At 43.5% G+C, this 18,300-nt stretch overlaps 2 protein-coding genes across 2 annotated transcripts; both read left to right on the plus strand.

The window, feature by feature from the left end:
- Nucleotides 1-1,348: 1,348 nt before the first annotated feature.
- On the plus strand, nt 1,349-4,373 carry LOC129138041 (PRAME family member 10-like). The gene is made up of 3 exons (XM_054673163.1): nt 1,349-1,729; nt 2,126-2,704; nt 3,815-4,373. Exons 1-3 carry the CDS (start codon nt 1,443-1,445, stop codon nt 4,371-4,373), a joined length of 1,425 nt encoding a protein of 474 aa, XP_054529138.1. The 5' UTR covers nt 1,349-1,442.
- An 8,266-nt stretch (nt 4,374-12,639) lies between these two features.
- On the plus strand, nt 12,640-13,828 carry LOC112207730 (heterogeneous nuclear ribonucleoprotein C-like 1). Its single transcript, XM_024353743.3, has one exon. The coding sequence runs from the start codon at nt 12,794-12,796 to the stop codon at nt 13,670-13,672; it is 879 nt and encodes a 292-aa protein (XP_024209511.1). The 5' UTR covers nt 12,640-12,793; the 3' UTR covers nt 13,673-13,828.
- The last annotated feature ends 4,472 nt before the right edge of the window (nt 13,829-18,300 follow it).

An 18,300-nucleotide genomic window follows, 5' to 3' on the forward strand; every position in this document is an offset into this window, starting at 1 on the left:
TGCCTGTAATCCCAGCTACATGGAAGGCTGAAGCATAAGGATCACTTGAACCTGGGAGGCAGAGGTTAGAGTGAGCCGAGATGGCACCACTGCACTCCAGCCTGGGTGATGAAGTGAGACTCAGCTCCCCCGACACGAAAAAAATTAAATTATACCACCCAGGTGATCATTGGATTCATGAAGATTTCTACTGTGTTTTCTTAGGGACTGTCATGTCTATCTTTGTAAAACTGTTTTAACTCTGAAATATTTTGATAAATTTGATGTGGCCAAGGATCTCTCAACAAAGATACTTTCAAGTTTTTTTCTTTCTGTCTAATGTCAGGAAGAGATTCAACTCTTCCCTATCTCACACTCAGAACTACAAAGGACACATATTAGTAAAATTCCATGTTTCTGGAGTAAATCAGTGAATGAGTCCTGGACTTTCACCATATCCCTAAATATTTCACTTTCATGGATGAATAACTAATTTGATAGTTAATCTGGAAGAAAGACAAAAATCCAACCATGATTAACTGGATGGAGCTTAAGAAGTCTAATCCAATGTAGTTCTCCCTCTCTCTCTCTTTTTTGAATCTAGCCAATTTCCCAGGCTGGATTGTAGTGGTATAATCTCAGCTAACTGCAACCTGTGCCTCCTGGGTTCAAGCGATCCTCCTGCCTCAGCCTCCCTAGTAGCTTGGACTATAGGCGCAGACCACTGCACCTGGCTAATTTTTGTAATTTTAGTAGAGGTAGTGTTTTACCATGTTGGCCAGGATGGTCTCAAACTCCTGAACTCAGATGATCCAATGCCTCTGCCTCCCAAAGTGCTGGGATTACAGGTGTGAGTCACTGTGCACAGCCAAAGTGGTTCATTTTGAACATGTGTAAGAGGTGTGTATTGGAAACATCTGTGTCTTGCGAATGATGCATAACACTGTCACATAGCTTTCAAAGCTTCTTGCTGAAATTTTCAATAATGAGGCCGGGAAGAGGATTACGCCTGTAATCCCAGTACTTTGGGAGGCCAAAGTGGGTGGATTGTTTGAGTCTAGGAGTTCAAGACCAGCCTGGACAACATAGTGAAACCCACTGTCTTTACAAAAAGTCAAAAAATAAAAGATTAGCTGGGCATGAGATCCGAGCTTCAGAGATCCTCGGTAATATTTCCCAGTGCTATGAGTTTATTGCAACAGTGGCTAATAATTCATGGACTAGGAGGGATCTTGCCTGCTCTTTAGAGGTTGGGACACACTCTTCTTGGTACCAGAAGGGCAGAACTATGCCTCTGTGGCCACTTATTGCAGAATGGAATTGGAGTAAACTGAGGGCTCTTTCACACATGCTAGAGAAATGACTTTGGCCCTAGGAGAAGCGGGGATTGCAGGGGATTGGCCCGAGAAACTTGCCTTTTCACTCGATTGTCCTCTAGAGTTTTTCCTTGGAGATTTCTCAGAATGAGCCTCCAGTCCCCATCCAGACTGCTGGAGCTGGCAGGGCAGAGCCTGCTGAGGAACCAGTTCTTGACCATCTTCACCCTGGATGAGCTGCCCAGGGAGGTCTTCCCTCTGATGTTCATGGAGGCCTTCAGCATGAGACGTTTTGAGGCCCTGAAGCTGATGGTGCAGGCCTGGCCCTTCCTCTGCCTCCCTCTGGGATCCCTGATGAAGACACCTCATCTGGAGACCTTGCAAGCTGTCCTGAGGGGACTTGATACACTGGTGGCCCAGAAGGTTCGCCCCAGGTGAGGTGACTCAGGTGGCTTGCGGGGAAGGGTCCAGGCATCCAGGGAAGGGACAGCTGGCTCAGGAGGAGTGGTGGGGTTGGGGAGCTAGGGTGGCTCAGAGCCTTCTGACAGTGCCCATGAGAGGCCTTGGCCTTTGCCCAGATCCTCTGGGAAAGGACTGCTCACCATACAGGGTCCACTGAGGAAACAGGAGCCTGCTTCCTCCCAGCAGAAAGTAAAGGTATTAGAAGTGGGTACAAGGCAGAATCCAAGGGGGAACAGGATGGAGAAGAGACAGAAGGAGGAGCACTGAGGACAGGAGCAGCTGACTGATGTCCTGGATGTGGAGTGAAAGCTCAGGTCAGGGGTGGGTCCTTGCCTACATTCTGAGCTTTTCCCCTATGTTACTCACAGGAGGTGGAAACTTCAAGTGCTGGATTTGCGGGATGTTGATGAGAATTTCTGGACCATATGGTCTGGAGCCAGGGTCCTCTCCTGCTCCCCAGAGGCCATGAGTAAGAGGCAGACAGTGGAGGACTGTCCAAGGATGGGAGAGCGCCAGCCCTTGAAGGTGTTCATAGACCTCTGCCTAAAGGAAAGTACACTGGATGAATGCCTGAGCTACCTTTGTGGGTGGATCCACTACAGAAGAGGCCTAGTGCACCTGTGCTGTAATAAGGTGCAGAATTACTCAATGTCCACTTCAAGTTTCTGCAATTTATTGGAAAGGATATACCCAGACAGTATCCAGGAGTTGGAAGTCTGGAAAGAGTCCTCTCTGAATAAAACAGGAAAGTTTGCCCCTTACCTGAGCCAGATGAGCAATCTTCGTGAACTCTTTTTAGCCTTCGGTTATGAGCGTGAGTTATACGTGAGCATCCAGTGGCCGTGCATTCCTGACTTGGACTCTCCATTCCTCTGCCTGTACTACCCCCAGATGCTTTATATAAAAAAGATCAGTAATATCAAAGAGCACCTGGAGCACCTGCTCAGGTAAGAAATGATGGTGAGCTTTCTCTGCAGACCATACCACAGACTTATGTTCTTTTTAACAGTAAATGTTAATGGGCATCTACTGTGTGCCAGCCACCGGTGATGTCACAGGGAATGGGACGCTAGAATGTCAACTCATTATGCTCTTCAGTGCTCTATATCCTGAAGTGGGTATCACAAGACCAGTCAAATAAGGGCAGAGGGATGGCCTGGGGCAGATGCCACAGAGAGAGGTGTGTAGGGAGCTGGTTAGTTGAGGGTTCAGATCTAGTGAGGGTGCATTTGTGAACTCCTTGTGAGGAACAGTGTATAAAGTTAATATGATGAAAACACATTCTTCATACAGAGGATGGTATGAAAGAAGGGAAGGTGTGGCCGGTTGTGGTGTCTCATGCCTGTAATCCCAGCACTTCGGGAGGCCAAGGCAGGGAGATCATGAGGTCAGGAATTTGAGACCAGTCTGGCCAACACAGTGAATCCCCGTCTCTACTAAAAATACAAAAAAAATGTCACCGGGCATGCAGACAGGCATCTGTAATCCCAGCTGCTTGGGAGACTGAGGCAAGGGAAGTGGAGGCTGCAGTAAGCTGGGTTGGTGCCACTACACTCCAGCCTAGGTTACAATGTGAGACTGTCTCAAAAAAAAAAAAAAAGAAAGTACATCAAACCTGTGCATTTCACAGTAGCAGCTCTGTCTTCAGCAGCTTAGCAAACTGCTCTAATTCCCTGTCTGTAAAATGTTGTTTTGAACTCCAGGAAAGATAATTGATATCAGAAGTGCATGCTTCTGGGATGGAGGGTGAGGGAGTAGGTGTGAGAGTGGTACCAATCACACAGGCAAGGGTGAAAGGACTGAGCCTAAAATGGAGTGGCCCCTGAATGATCTGGGTCTTCATCAGGCAGCACCTTGCACGCAGACCATCATCTGATGATGGGAACAAACTTGTGTTTGGGTGAAACAGGCTTCCACATTGCAGTTACTATAACACCTGTGTGGTAGTAAGGTGCAGAATTAATCAATGCCCACTTCAACTTTACCGTTGAGATGATTTCCCACCCCCCTCCTCTAACTGGCATCATTGCCCATAACTAACTTCTTGCTCTCCCCAGGTACCTCAAGAACCCCTTGGGGGCCTTTATATTCAGTGATGCTTACCTAATTGATCGGGACATGGAGTGTCTGTCTCAGTACCCAAGCCTCAGTCAGCTAAAGGAGCTGCGTCTGATTCATATCCTAATGTGGACCACCAATCTTGAGCCCCTTGGCGTTCTGCTGGAGAAAGTTGCTGTTACTCTCAAGACCCTCGTCTTAAAGGACTGTCGGATCCAGGACCCCCAACTCAGGGTCCTCCTGCCTGCCCTGAGCCACTGTTCCCAGCTCACCACCTTCAACTTTCATGGAAATGAGACCTCCATGAATGCTCTGAAAGACCTGCTGCGTCACACAGGTGGGCTGAGCAAGTTAGGCCTGGAGTTGTATCCTGCCCCTCTGGAGAGTCTTGACTACAAGGGTCATGTCAATTGGGAGATCCTCACCCCAATTCGGGCTGAGCTGATGCGTACACTCAGGGAATTCAGGCAGCCCAAGAGGATCTTCTTTGGTCCCGTCCCTTGCCCTACGTGTGGCTCATGGCCATCTGAGAAAGTGGACTTCCATCTTTGCTTCTAGGGAAGGCCTGGTTCGTGGGATGGATACGCTTTCTTCTGGACACTTGGGAACTAAAATATTGTACATGGGTGCATTTTTTAAATTTTTATTTTATTTTTTATATTTTTTATTTTATTTTGTTTTATTTTATTTTTATTTTATTTTATTTTTTGGGACAGAGTCTCACTGTGTCCCTCAGGATGAAGTGCAGTGGCACAATCTCAGCTCACTGCAAGCACCACCTCCTGGGTTCAAGTGATTCTCCTGCCTCAGCCTCCCAAGTAGCTGGTGTTGTGGGTGTATGTCCCCACGCCCGGCTAATTTTTGTATTTTTAGTAGAGACAGGGCTTCACGATGTTGGCGAAGGCTGACCTCAAACTCCTGACCTCAAGTGATCTGACCACCTTGGCCTTCCACAGTGCCAGGTTTACAGGTGTGAGCAGCAGGGCCCGGTCAGCCGCTTCTTCAAGGAAGCACACAGCCGCGTATTTGAGGCACGTGCTCACTGTGAGTGGAAAAACAAAGGTGACTCAGCCAGGGGCAGGACTGGGTAAAAATGCTGACTTGGCATCAATGAGGCCTTCAGGGACCTGTGTCCTAGACTTAGAAATAGAACCTGAAGTTCTAGAGTGATGCAGGAGTTACCACCGCAAGGATGGTTATTTAAAAATGTCAAAAATAAATGGAACCTGAATGGAAACTTTCTGGTGTCTTCCATGATTGATCAACCTGTTTTAGACATTTATACATCAGAAGTCTCTAGAAATCTGCCTCCTGGGTTCAAGCAATTCTCCTGCCTCAGCCTCCTGAGTAGCTGGAACTACAGGGACCCGCCACCATGCCTGGCTAATTTTTGTATTTTTTATAGAAAGGGGGGTTTCACCATGTTGACCAGGCTGGTCTTGAACTCCTGACTTCAGGCAAACCATCTGCCTCAGCCTCCCAAAGTGCTCAGATTGTAGACATGAGCCACTGCACCTGGCCTGAAATTCTGATATAAGCATAAGATGTGTAATGTTCAAATCATGGTAACAGGGATAGCCACCATCTCAAGAATTTATCATTTCTTTCTGTTAGCAACATTCCAATTCCATTGTTTTAATTATGTAGAAATTTACTATGAACTATTGTCAACATGATTTGCCCTATTGTGCTACTGAACCCTGGATCTTATTCCTATCTGTGTTTTTATTCCCATTAACCATCCCCTTCTTATTATCCGTTTCCCAGTACCCTTCCTAGCTTCTGATAACAGTCATTTTACTATTTTTAAGTTTCGGGTTTTTAATTCCCAAATATGAGTGAGAAGATGCCATGTTTGTCTTCTATAGCTGGCTTACTTCACTTAACATAATGCCCTCCAGTTCCATCCATGTTGTTGCAGATGACAGGATTTCATTCATGTTTATGGCTGAATGATATTCTATTGTGTGTATTTACCACATTTTCTTGATCCATTCATCTGTTGATGGACACTTTGTTTGATTCCATATTTTGGCTATTGTGGATAGTGCTGCAATAAATAGGGGAGTGCAGGCTGGGTGCAGTGGTGTATGCCTGTAATCCTAGAATTTTGGGAGTCTGAGGCAGGTGGATTACTTGAGGTCACGAGTTCGAGACCAGCCTGACCAACATGGTAGTGTAGATATCTCCTGGATGTATTTATTTAATTTTGGATATATATCCAGCAGTGGGATTTATGGTTCATATGCTAATCCTATTCTTATTTTTTGGAGGAAACTCCATACTGTTTTCCATAGTAGCTGTACTAATTTACATAACTACCAATGTTGTACCAGGGTTCTCATTTCTCCATATTCTCCGTAGTATCCATTATTTTCTGTTGGATTTTTATTTTTATTTGTTCAGAGACAGAGTTTTGCAATGTTCCCCAGGTGGGTTTTTAACTTCTGGCCTCAAGTGATCCTCCCACCTCAGCCTCTCAAAGTGCTGGGATTACAGATGTGAGTCACTGCACCGATCTACTGAGTAAATTAGAATCCTCGCAGGAGGCTGTGACTGTGGGTTACCTGGTTTATATCAGTTGACACAAATGTATTAGGACCTGGGAAAGCCTAAAAGTGAATGACTACAGCAGGGTGGAAAAAGCCTGAGGAAAGTATGAATATTGTGTAACATTCTATTACACAAACCTGGGTTTATACTTTTTGTTGATAGATTTTATGCCAAAAATGTAGGAGAAAAATGCCAAGCAGGAAATGCTATCACTTCTGAAGATGAACTCATAGAGATGGAAATTCTTTCAGAATTTATTTTTCCAGCTTTTTTGGGGTTTTTTGTTGTTGTTTTGTTTTTGTTTGTTTGTTTTGAGATGGAGTCTCGCTCTGTCACCAGCTTGGAGTGCAGTGGCGCGATCTTGGCTCACTGCAACCTCCTCCTCCTGGGTTCAAGCGATTCTGCTGTCTCAGCCTCTTGAGTAGCTAGGACTACGGGCGGACACCACCATGCCCAGCTAATTTTTGTATTTTTTAGTAGTGATGGGGTTTCACCATGTTGGCTAGGATGGTCTCAATCTTTTGACCTCGTGATCTGCCTGCCTTGGCCTCAGAAAGTGCTGGGATTACAGGCGTGAGCCACAACCGCGACCGGCCTTCTTTTTTTTTTTGAGACGGAGTCTCACTCTGCTGCCCCGGTTGGAGTGCAGTGGCGAGATCTCAGCTCACTCTAAACTCCGACTCCGTAGTTGAAATGATTCTCCTGTCTCAGCCTCCTAAGTAGCTGGGATTACAGGCCTGTGCCACCATGCCTGGCTAATTTTTATATTTTTTAGTAGAGATGGGGTTTCACTATGTTGGCCAAGATGGTCTCCATCTTCTGACTTTGTGATCTGCCTGACTTGGCCTCCCAGAGTGCTGGATTACAGACATGAGCCACCGCTCCCAGCCTATTTTTCCTGTTTTAAAAGTTGGTTAATTCTGTTGCGTTTATTTTAGAGTTTATATCAGAACAATTTACAGTAAGATACACCCCTACTAGAGCTTGTCATACAGTCAAAGACAAAGTAGTTAGTACTTTTACAAATAGTAGATATGCCTTTGGAGTGATTCATAATTTTTAAATGTTATGTAAACTATGAGAATTTCTCACTTCTAGTGGAAGCACATTAAATATACACCACGAGTGAACAAGGTTTTGTCCTGAAAGGACGTGTGTGTGTGTGTGTGTGTGTGTGTGTGTGTGTGAGAGAGAGAGAGAGACAGAGCCTCACTCATTCACCTAGGCTGGAGAGCAGTGGTGCAATCTCAGCTCACTGCAACCTCCACCTCCCAGGTCCAAGTGATTCTCCTGCCTCAGCCTCCTGAGTAGCTGGGACTAGAGGCACACACCACCATGCCTAGCTAATTTTCTTTTTGTATGTTTAGTAGAGAAGGCGTTTCACTGTTTCAACAGTGAGCCACTGCAACTGGCCAACATCTCTTTATGATAAAACTCTCTACAAAAACCTCAGAATAATAAAGAGTATTTTTCACACACCCACAGCCAACATCATACTGAATGGAGAAATTGAAAGCCTTTTTTTCTATGATCTGGAGCAAGACAGCAAAAGTTCTTAATAAAATGTCAGCTAATAAATGCAACAGTGCATTAAAAAGTATTATATAGGCCAGGCATTCTGAATCTCGCCTGTAATCCCAGCACTTTGGGAGGCCAAGGTGGGTGGATCACCTGAAGTCGGGAGTTTGAGACCAGCCTGACCAAAATGGAGAAAACCCATCTCTACTAAAAATACAAAATTAGCCAGGTGTGGTGGTGGGTGCCTGTAATCCAAGCTACTCAGGAGGCTGAGGCAGGAGAATCCCTTGAACCCAGGAGACAGATGTTGCAGTCAGCCGAGATCACGCCATTGCACTCCAGCCTGGGCAGCAAGAGTGAAACTGCGTCTTAAAAAAAAAAAAAGGAAAAGAAAGTAATATATAATGGCCATTCCAGGAATGCCAGACAATCTCAGAAAAATCTATGCATAATTCACCATACTAACAAATTAAAGGAGGAAAAGCAAGGTTCCTAAAAAATGCAGAAAAATCAAAGTAAATGTATAATAACATATTTTGGAAAATGAAATGTTATATATTAAAAATTTGCATTAAACATCAGATGTAATGGATAAACATTAGCTCCCTTCCTACTGAGATATGAAACAAGGTAAGACCCTCAGCAGCTTAGGATTTAGAGGCACATAGGTATTTTGGTCAGTAGGAAAGATTCCAGATCCAGATTGATTAATTTAGGTTCAAATCTGGCTCGGTGGCCAATGGCTGTATGATCTTATCCAACTTACTTAACCTCTGTGCCCCAGCTAACTCACCCATAAAAAGGAATAATCACAAGATTGACTTCACAGAGTGCTATGAGTTAATCTATTTAAGTACTTCAAGCTGGATTTGACATAGGGCAAGCAATACTTTTATTCTTATTATATTTGAAAGATATATTAGTTAAAAATTTGGTAAGAGACCAAGGTCTATAGTTAAGTTGATTATAAGCCTTCATTCACCCTGTTGTTCTGAAAATCTGAATTACAACAAGGACAGACAAGATGGCTCATGCCCGTAGTACCAGCACTTTGGGAGGCTGAGGTGGGTGGATCACCTGAGGTCAAGAGTTCGAGACCAGCCTGGCCAATATGGTGAAACCCCATCCTAATAAAAATACAAAAAATAGCCAGGCATGGTGGCGGGCGCCTGTAATTCCAGGTAGAGTGGAGGCTGAGGCAAGAGAATCACTCAAACCCAGGAGGTGGAGGTTGCAGTGAATCGAGATCATGTCATTCCATTCCAGCAGCCTGGCAACAGAGTGAGGCTGCATCTCCGAAAAAAAAAAGAAAAGAAAGAAAATTAACTATAGCAGCATGTTCATTCACTCTCCAGTGTCCAGGACTGGACAATTGTCAGGCCGTCTTCTGTAGCACCATACACTATAGCATACATGTGGATTAAAATAAATACACATATGAAATGCCAGTATATATTTTATATACTTTCCATATACTTATATCCTATAAGATCACATCCAAATTCAAGGTTGGTCAAAGAGTAGAGTGGCTATCTATGGAAAGGGGAGTGGAAATGAATCATGGTAATAAAAGGAAATAGATATAGATATCGATATGAATAGATGGACATACACACATCTAGCTGTAAGAAAGAGGAATGTCATGGACCAATCATAACAGTGAGCCAGGTAAAAAGGCTACAATTCTTGTGATTGTCTGTCTGTTTTCAGGATGCGTTGTAGTTTACCATTTTAGAAAGGCTGATGCCACAGTCATAGCAAATAAATGATTATAAAATGTGTTTCCTTTCTGGGGCATCTCTGGAGAAATCTCCAATGGTAGGAAACCTCAGTTTACTAGGCAGGTGATCACACAGGTAAAATTTTACAGATTCAATGGCACTACCATTAATTTCACTATCCTTGGTATTCTGCAAAGGTATTCAAGAACAAATGGTATCTTGAAACTAAAATTAGCTAAACTAACAAAGAAAACTGGATTATTATTATTAATATTCTTTTGAGACTGAGCCTCTGTTGCTCAGGCTGGAGTACAGTGGTGCTATGTCAGCTCACTGCAAAATCCACCTCCCAGGTTCAAGAGATCCTCCTGCCTCAGCCCCCTGAGTAGCTGGAATTATGGGCGCACCCCATCACACCCAGCTAATTTTTGTATTTTTAGCAGAAACAGGATTTCACCATGTTGGCCAGGTTGGTCTCGAACCCCTGACCTCGTGATCTGCCTGCCTCAGCCTCCTAAAGGGCTGGGATTATAGATGTGAGCCACCACATCCAGCTGAATCTTTTTTCTTTTCTCAAAAGATAGTGTCATAGTATTGGCTTCTATGCACTTAGGACAGTGAGCCCATCATTCAGTAACAATGTGACTCAATACTGCAAGACCTTGATGCAGTATTTGAAAGACTATTTCCAGTAAGTGAAGGAGGCTTTCAGTGATGCTTAGACCTTGATGCCCTAGCGTTTGGAGATTGCATCCTTTAGAAATGACGCCAAGGGAAATCTGCGCATGAGCGGCAATGGATGGGACCGTACCAGATGACTTAAACTTAAAGATATCCGAGGAAAAGCCTTCCCTAGAAGCAGACATCATCACCTGGTAGACAGCTTTTCCAAGACAATGGAACAAGACTCCATTTGATCTTCTTCCATTGACTGAGACTTGGTTTTGTATTAACACAAAATTATCAAACCTATATTCTATGTTGCTAGGTAGTTCCACCACTCAAACCAAACACTTTCTAAGATCTTCTGTTCAAAATGTAGCCACTCGCACTAACCAAAGCAATTGCTGGCTATGGAGTCATTTAGATGAAAGGGAAGGATCATAGCTAATACTACAACCTGCTTTCATCACAGTTGGGTAGCAATTGAGGATGCTACATTCATGATAAGATTTGTAATTTTGGCATGATTTTATTACAGGACCATCAGGTTCCTATGCCTGCTGCACAGTAGCTTAGCAATATTCTGAGACAGCAGGGTTTGCAGCAGAGTTTAATGATCACAGGGTGGTTGAATGATAAGCTAGGAGGAGATCCTCAAATTCATCTCCCCAAGGAGTACTGAGGGTTTCCAGTGGATCCCAGATAGCAAGCGGCTGGAAAGTTGGTGTAGCAGTAAGAGGTATGAAGTCATCAGGATGTTGAAACTGCATTCTTTGGTGAGTTGGTGCCTTGCAGGGCCCTTCAGATCACCTGGCATCAGTAGTTTCACTGACATGCAGAACCTGAAAGAATATGTCAAATGAAAAAGTTAATGCTTCACAATGCTTAAATTGTTGTCTGCAGGGCAGTTAAGGGGAACTGTAATTTAAGATCTACATGATTTTCGGACAGTAGGCTGCCAGCAACCATGAGGAAGCAGTTCAAGCTGACCTCATGATGAATGCTGAATGAGCTGCAAGCTTGCTTTATTTTTGTTTCTCCCCCTCCCTTCTTCACTGATTAAATTCATAAAGTTTATATGTATGGTTTCAATTTCTTTCAGAGAAGCCTTAACCTAAGCCCTGAGACCATTGACACCCTCAGTAGCACCTCTCTTCCACCAGAATGAGCATATAACCTGCTACCTTAGGTGATATAAAACCCATAAGACCATTCCATACATGGAACTTTTTATTCTTATTTTGTAGGGATGACTTCTCTGTTTTTATAAAGCTATTTTAACTATAAAGCATTTTTAAAATATTGATGTGGCCAAAGATCTCCCAACAACACTACTCTCAGGTTTTATTTTTCTGTCTAATGTCCGGAACAGATCAACCCCTTCCCTGCCTCACACTCAGGGCTATGAAGGTGACATATCAGTAAAATTCCATCAGTTCTTGTGGAGTTCGTGAATGAAGGCATTCTTTTTTGTTGTTGTTGTTGTTGTTGTTGTTGTTGACAGAGTCTCCCTCAGTCACCCAGTCTGGAGGGCTGTGTGCAATCTCAGCTCACTGCAACCTCAGCCTCCTGGGTTCAAGCAATTCTCCCACCTCAGCCTCCCAAGTATCTGGATTACAGGCAGCTGCCATCATGCCCGGATAATTTTGTATTTTTGTAGAGACAGGGTTTCACCATATTGGCCAAGCTGGTCTTGAACTCCTGACCTCAGGTGATCCGCCTGTCTTGGCCTCCCAAAGTGCTGGGATTACAGGCATGAGCCAACTCAGCCGGCCTTAAATGAATGAATTCTTGACTTCCACTCTATCCCTAATGCTGTCAATTTCTTGATTCATGAAATGAATATGGATATGTGATATGAATGGATATTTGGTTCAATCCATTAATCTGCGGAAAGCCAAAAACCCAATCAGGATTAGCTGGGTGGAACTTCAGAAATGCAATCAGATATTGCTTTTTGATTGGAAGCTAGCAGTGCATACGTGGAAGGGCGTGGGTGGGAGTTGTGATTAGAAAGGTCAATAAAAGCTTCTAAAGACCCACAGGAGAGACCCAAAGTCTTCAAGCCTGGAGTTCCTGCTTGGTTCTTCCTGAGGTCTGAACACCCTGCAAACTGAGTCCAGATCTGGTAAGTCACTAATTTCTGTAAGGACACTCCCATCTGACCTACAGTCAGCCGATGTAGAATGATGACAGTGCAGCCTACGATGGCACAGAACTATATCCTGTCTTTTTTTCTTTTTTTCATAAGAACGGTTTCAAGCTTTGATCTTTTTTTTTCTAAATGCAGTTTTGTCTTTATTTCAAAAATGTTGATTGTGCTTTTCTTTACGTCATTTCAGAATTCTTGTTGGGAGCCATTTTGTGAAGAGAGGAAGACTGAGCTGTTTTGGCTGCATTTCTGGCCTCGAGCTGCAGTCAGCTTCTCCACGTAGAACCCGGCAGTAGGAGACTTAGAATCGAATCTCTTCTCCCTCCCGCCTCCTGTTTTTGGCTTTTGGAGAAACCTTATCATCCAACACAATGGCCAGCAACGTTACCAACAAGATGGATCCTCACTCCATGAACTCCCGTGTGTTCATTGGGAATCTCAACACTCTTGTCAAGAAATCAGATGTGGAGGTGATCTTTTCCAAGTATGGCAAAATTGCAGGCTGCTCTGTTCATAAGGGCTTTGCCTTCGTTCAATATGATAAGGAGAAAAATGCCCGGGCTGCTGTAGCAGGAGAGGATGGCAGAATGATTGCTGACCAAGTTGTAGATATTAACCTGGCTGCAGAGCCAAAAGTGAATCGAGGAAACGCAGGTGTGAAACGATCAGCAGCAGAGATGTACGGCTCCTCTTTTGACTTGGACTATGGCTTTCAACGGCATTATTATGATGGGATGTACAGTTTCCCAGCACGTGTACCTCCTCCTCCTGCTATGGCATTGGCTGTAGTGCCCTCGAAACGTCAGCGCGTATCAGGAAACACCTCACGAAGGGGCAAAAGTGGCTTCAATTCTAAGAGTGGAAAGCGGGGATCTTCCAAGTCTGGAAAGCTGAAAGGAGATGACCTTCAGGCCATTAAGCAGGAGTTGACCCAGATAAAACAGAAAGTGGATTCTCTCCTGGAAAACCTGGAAAAAATTGAAAAGGAACAGAGCAAACAAGAGGTAGAGGTGAAAAATGCTAAGTCAGAAGAGGAGCAGAGCAGTAGCTCCATGAAGAACGATGAGACACATGTGAAGATGGAGTCTGAGGGGGGTGCAGATGACTCTGTTGAGGAGGGGGACCTACTGTATGATGATGATAATGAAGATCAGGGGGACAACCAGCTGGAGTTGATCAAGGATGATGAAAAAGGGGCTGAGGAAGGAGAGGATAACAGAGACAGCACCAATGGCCAGGATGACTCTTAAGCACATAGGGGGGTTGAGAAATCTTATCCCATTGTTTCTTTACCTAGGAGCTTGTCTAACATCAAATTTTTCACCAGATCCTCTCCCTTAGTATCTTCAGCACATGCTTACTGTTCTCCCCATCCTTGTCCTTCCCACATTCATTAATTCATATTGCCCTGCACCTGGTTCCATTTTCACTTCCCTTGATGCTCCTAGAAGTTTTCTTAAGTCTTACCCTGTAATTTTTGCTTTTAATTTTGACACCTCTTTATGACTTAACAGTAAAAAGGATGTATGGTTTTTATCAACTGTCTCCAAAATAATCTCTTGTTATTCAGGGAATACGGTTCTTTTCTTTCATACATAAGTTCAGTAGTTGCTTCCCTAACTGCAAAGGCAATCTCATTGAGTTGAGTAGCTCCTGATAGCAGCTTGGAGTTAGAAGTATGTGTGTTACACCCCATATTAGTGTGCTGTGTGGGGCAGTTCAACAAAAATCTAACAATGTATTTTTGTGAATGAGAGTTGGCATGTCAAATGCATCCTCAGAAAAATAATTAGTGTTATACTCTTAAAATGTGTTTTCTAAAGTTGATACTGTGGGTTATTTTTGTGAACAGCTCCATGTTTGGGACCTTTTTTCCTCAAAATAAACAAGTCCTTATTAAACCAGGAATTTAAAGAAAAAAATTATTGTTGGGAGCAGTGACTCATGCCTATAATTCCAACACTTTGGGAGGCCAAGGTGGGAGGATCATTTGAGCCCAGGGGTTCGAGACCAACCTGGGCAACATGGCAAATCCCTATCTCTACAAAACATTTGTTTTGAGGGGTGGGGATGGTATCTGGCTCTGTTACCCAGGCTGGAGTGCAGTGGCATGATCTCAACTCACTCCAACCTCTGCCTCCCAGGCTCAAGCGATTCTCATGCCTCAGCCTCCTGAGTAGCTGCGATTATAGCCACCCGCCACCATGCCCGGCTAATTTTTATATTTTTGGTAGAAACAGGGTTTCACCATGTTGGCCAGGCTGGTCTTGAACTCCTAACCTCAAGTGATCCACCTGCCTTGGCCTCCCAATGTGCTGGGATTACACCAGTGAGCCACCAATGCCCTGCTTCTTTTTTAAAAAATTAGCCGGGCTTGGTGGCATGGATCTGTAGTCCCAGCTACTTGGGTGGCTGAGGTGGGAGAATCCCTTGAGTTCAGAAGATTGAGGCAGCAGTGAGCCATGTTCACACCACTGCTGTACTCCAGCCTGGGCAACAGAGTGAGACCTTGTCAAAAAAAAAATCTTAACCAAAGAGTTTTTTAAGACAACCAATTAATTGTAATCAGTAGGCAGATCCCAAATTCCCCAAAAAAAGAAGAGAGAGTTTAGAAGGCTCTACGTGCTAGCATCCCGTTCAGACTGTTTAATCCTACAATTGTGGTTTTGTAAGAAAAACAGTCTTAAAGATTTCCAATAATTCCCACAATGGCCATAAATTATCCTGGGTGTCATTTTCCCATCAATTTAAAAAGGCACATGAGAGGCCGAGTGCAGTGGCTCAGGCCTGTATTCCCAGCACTTTCGGAGGCTGAGGCAGGTGGATCAGCTGAGGTCAGGAGTTCAAGACAAGCCTGGCCAACATGGAGAAACTCCATTCCTACTAAAAATACAAAAAAGAGCCAGGCGTGGTGGCGGGCACCTGTAATCCCAGGTACTCAGGAGGCCGAGGCAGGAGAGGCACTTGAACCCAAGAGGTAGAGGTTGCAGTGAGCCGAGATCATGCCATTGCACTCCAGCCTGGCCACAGAGCCAGACACTATCTCCAAAAATAATAATAATTATTATAACAGCATGTCTATTCACTCTCCAAAGTGTCTGGGACTGGACAATTAATTGTGAGGTCCTTTTCTGTAGCACCATACGCTATAACATATATGTGGATTTAAATAAATACACATACAAAATGCAAGTATATAGTCTATATGCTTTCCATATACTTATGTTCCATGAGGTCACAAGCAAATTCAAGGCTAGGTCAAAGAGTAGAGTGGCTGTCTATGGAAAGGAGAGTGGAAGTGAATCATGGTAATAAAAGGAAATAGATACAGATATGAATAGGTAGACATACACACATATAGCTGCAAGAAACGGGGTTGTCGTGGACCAATGATGTCAGTGAGCCATGTAAAAAGGCTACAGTTCTTGTGATTGTGTGTCCGTTTTCAGGATGGGTTGTAGATTACCTTTTTAGAAAGACTGATGCCACAGTCATAGTCAAAAAAATGATTATAAAATTTGCTTCCTTTCTGGGGCATCTCTGGAGAAATCTCCAATGGGAGGAGAACTCAGTTACTGGGCAGGTTATCACACAGGTAAGATTTTACTGATCCAATGGCACTAATATTAACTTCATTATCCTTCGTATTCTACAAAGGTTGAGTGAACAAACTGTATCTTGAAACTAAAATTAGCTGAACCAATAAAGGAGACTGCATTCTTTTTATTTTTTGTTTAGAGACAGAGTCTCTGTTGCCCAGGCTGGAGTACAATGGTGCTACCTTGGCTCACTGCAACTTCTGCATCCTGGGTTCAAGTGGTTCTCCTGCCTCAGCCTCCTGAGTAGCTGGGATTATAGGCACATGTCACCACACTGAGCTAACTTTTGTATTTTTAGCAGAAAGGGGGTTTCTCCATGTTGGCCAGGTTGGTCTCAAACCTCTGACCTTGGGATCTGCCTGCCTCAGCCTCCTAAAGTGCTGGGATTATAGGCGTGAGCCACCATGCCTGGCTGAATCTTTTTTACTTTTCTCAAACATGGTGTCATAGTATTGGGTTCTATGCACTTAGAAGAGTGAGCCCATCGTTCAGTAACAATATGAATCAATACTGCAAGACCTTGATGCAGTATTTGAAAGACTATTTCCACTAGGTGAAGGAGGCTTTCAGTGATGCTTAGACCTTCATGCCCTAGCATTTGGAGATTGCATCCTTTAGAAATGACACCAAGGGAAATCTGCCCATGAACAGCATTGGATGGGACCGTACCAGATGACTTAAACTTAAGGATATCTGAGGAAAAGCCTTCCCTAGAAGCACACATCATCACCTGGTAGACAGCTTTTCCAAGACAATGGAGCAAGACTCCATTTGATCTTCTTCCATTGACTGAGACTTGGTTTTGTTTTGTATTAACACAAAATTATCAAACCTATATTTTATGTTGTTAGGTACTTTCACCACTCAAACCAAACACTTTCTAAGATCTTCTGTTCAAAATGTAGCCACTCTCACTAACCAAAGCAATTGCTGGCTATGGAGTCATTTAGATGAAAGGGAAGGATCACACCTAATACTAAAACCTGCTTTCGTACACCGTTGGGTAGCAATTGAGGATGCTAAATTCATGATAAGATTTGTTATCCTTCCTTTGGTAGGTTGGTTAATATTTATAATTAAATGACTTGGCATTGAGAAGAAGCTATAGGTGCAAATGGGTGACCTATGACTATTATTGATTTCATTACTGGTAACTTATCTCTATGCATAGAAAACATTAGTGTAACTGGGTCTAATCTAGATGGTGTGCCAGACTCCGACTAGAATAAACTCTGGTTTGACGCATATTATGAAGACTGGAACGCTATAGTTATCGACATAGACACAGAATCAGAACATGACCATGTTACCCTCTGCCATATAATCAGAGAAACTTACTGAAACTAGACATTGGTTCATTGGAGATTCTAGAGGGAAATAGAATGCATCTATAGCTCTAGTATATGAAATAAATATTAGTTTTGTTTATTGGATGCATCAATACTCAGGACATATTTGGAGAGGAACCTACTCATTCTTCTATGGAGATGACATGCAAGGATTACTTTATAAAAGACATAGAAATATTTTTTCTTCCCACCCCAATTCAAACCATTACCATGCAACCTTGTGTCAATAGAAGATAAGGCTGTTGAGGTAGAAATAATTAACGAAAGCTTCACTGGAAGCTAAATGTGAGGATTGACCTGGAAGACACACACTGACAAAGTGGGTGTTTTCCAAAGTCTGTTACAAGTTGGAATGCTTTTGTAAGAAAGGTTAAAAGAAGGGAATGGGACTCCTCCTATCAGTTTGTTTTTAAATTTTCTTTTGTCTTATTGACCTGGCAAGGCTCAAATAGAATTGAGTTTTTGTTTTTGTTTTTTTCCATTGGACAGGACAAGACAGAGGTTACAATCATTGGCTTTAGATAACAACATAACAGGATAAAACATATTCCTTGCAAGACAACCAGCAAAACTTCATGATCAGAATCAAATCAGCGTCCTTCTCACTGTCAGTGGGTGAAGCCTTCATCAATACTTGTGGGGTTTGAGGCACTCATGAACTCATGATCAGACACTTTACTCAGGGACAGGATGTAAGCCAATCGAAAGACCTTCCACAGGTGGTGAATTTGGAAGCCTGCCCAATGTGCCCTGCAAGTTTTCACTGGCAATATGCAGGTGCCGATATGACAAAGAATAACCATGACCTTTACATCACCCCCAGCTGTTGAGGAATGGGATCCTTTTGACCCTTTCTGTCCAGAGAACCAGGTTACTCATCTTGTGTGGCAACAACATATATGGTCTACTTAACAGAGAAGAAGACTCTGT

The sequence above is a fragment of the Pan troglodytes genome, chromosome 1, assembly GCF_028858775.2.
Source record: "Pan troglodytes isolate AG18354 chromosome 1, NHGRI_mPanTro3-v2.0_pri, whole genome shotgun sequence".
NCBI classification, from domain to species: domain Eukaryota; kingdom Metazoa; phylum Chordata; class Mammalia; order Primates; family Hominidae; genus Pan; species Pan troglodytes.

What these genes read in the sequence shown, in the direction of transcription:
- LOC129138041 (XM_054673163.1), top strand. Translation starts at nt 1,443, where the DNA reads ATGAGCCTCCAGTCCCCATCCAGACTGCTGGAGCTGGCAGGGCAGAGC. An exon ending in GCCCAGAAGGTTCGCCCCAG is followed by an intron (nt 1,730 to 2,125) that starts GTGAGGTGACTC and finishes TGTTACTCACAG; the next exon opens with GAGGTGGAAACTTCAAGTGC. An exon ending in CACCTGGAGCACCTGCTCAG is followed by an intron (nt 2,705 to 3,814) that starts GTAAGAAATGAT and finishes TGCTCTCCCCAG; the next exon opens with GTACCTCAAGAACCCCTTGG.
- LOC112207730 (XM_024353743.3), top strand. Translation starts at nt 12,794, where the DNA reads ATGGCCAGCAACGTTACCAACAAGATGGATCCTCACTCCATGAACTCC.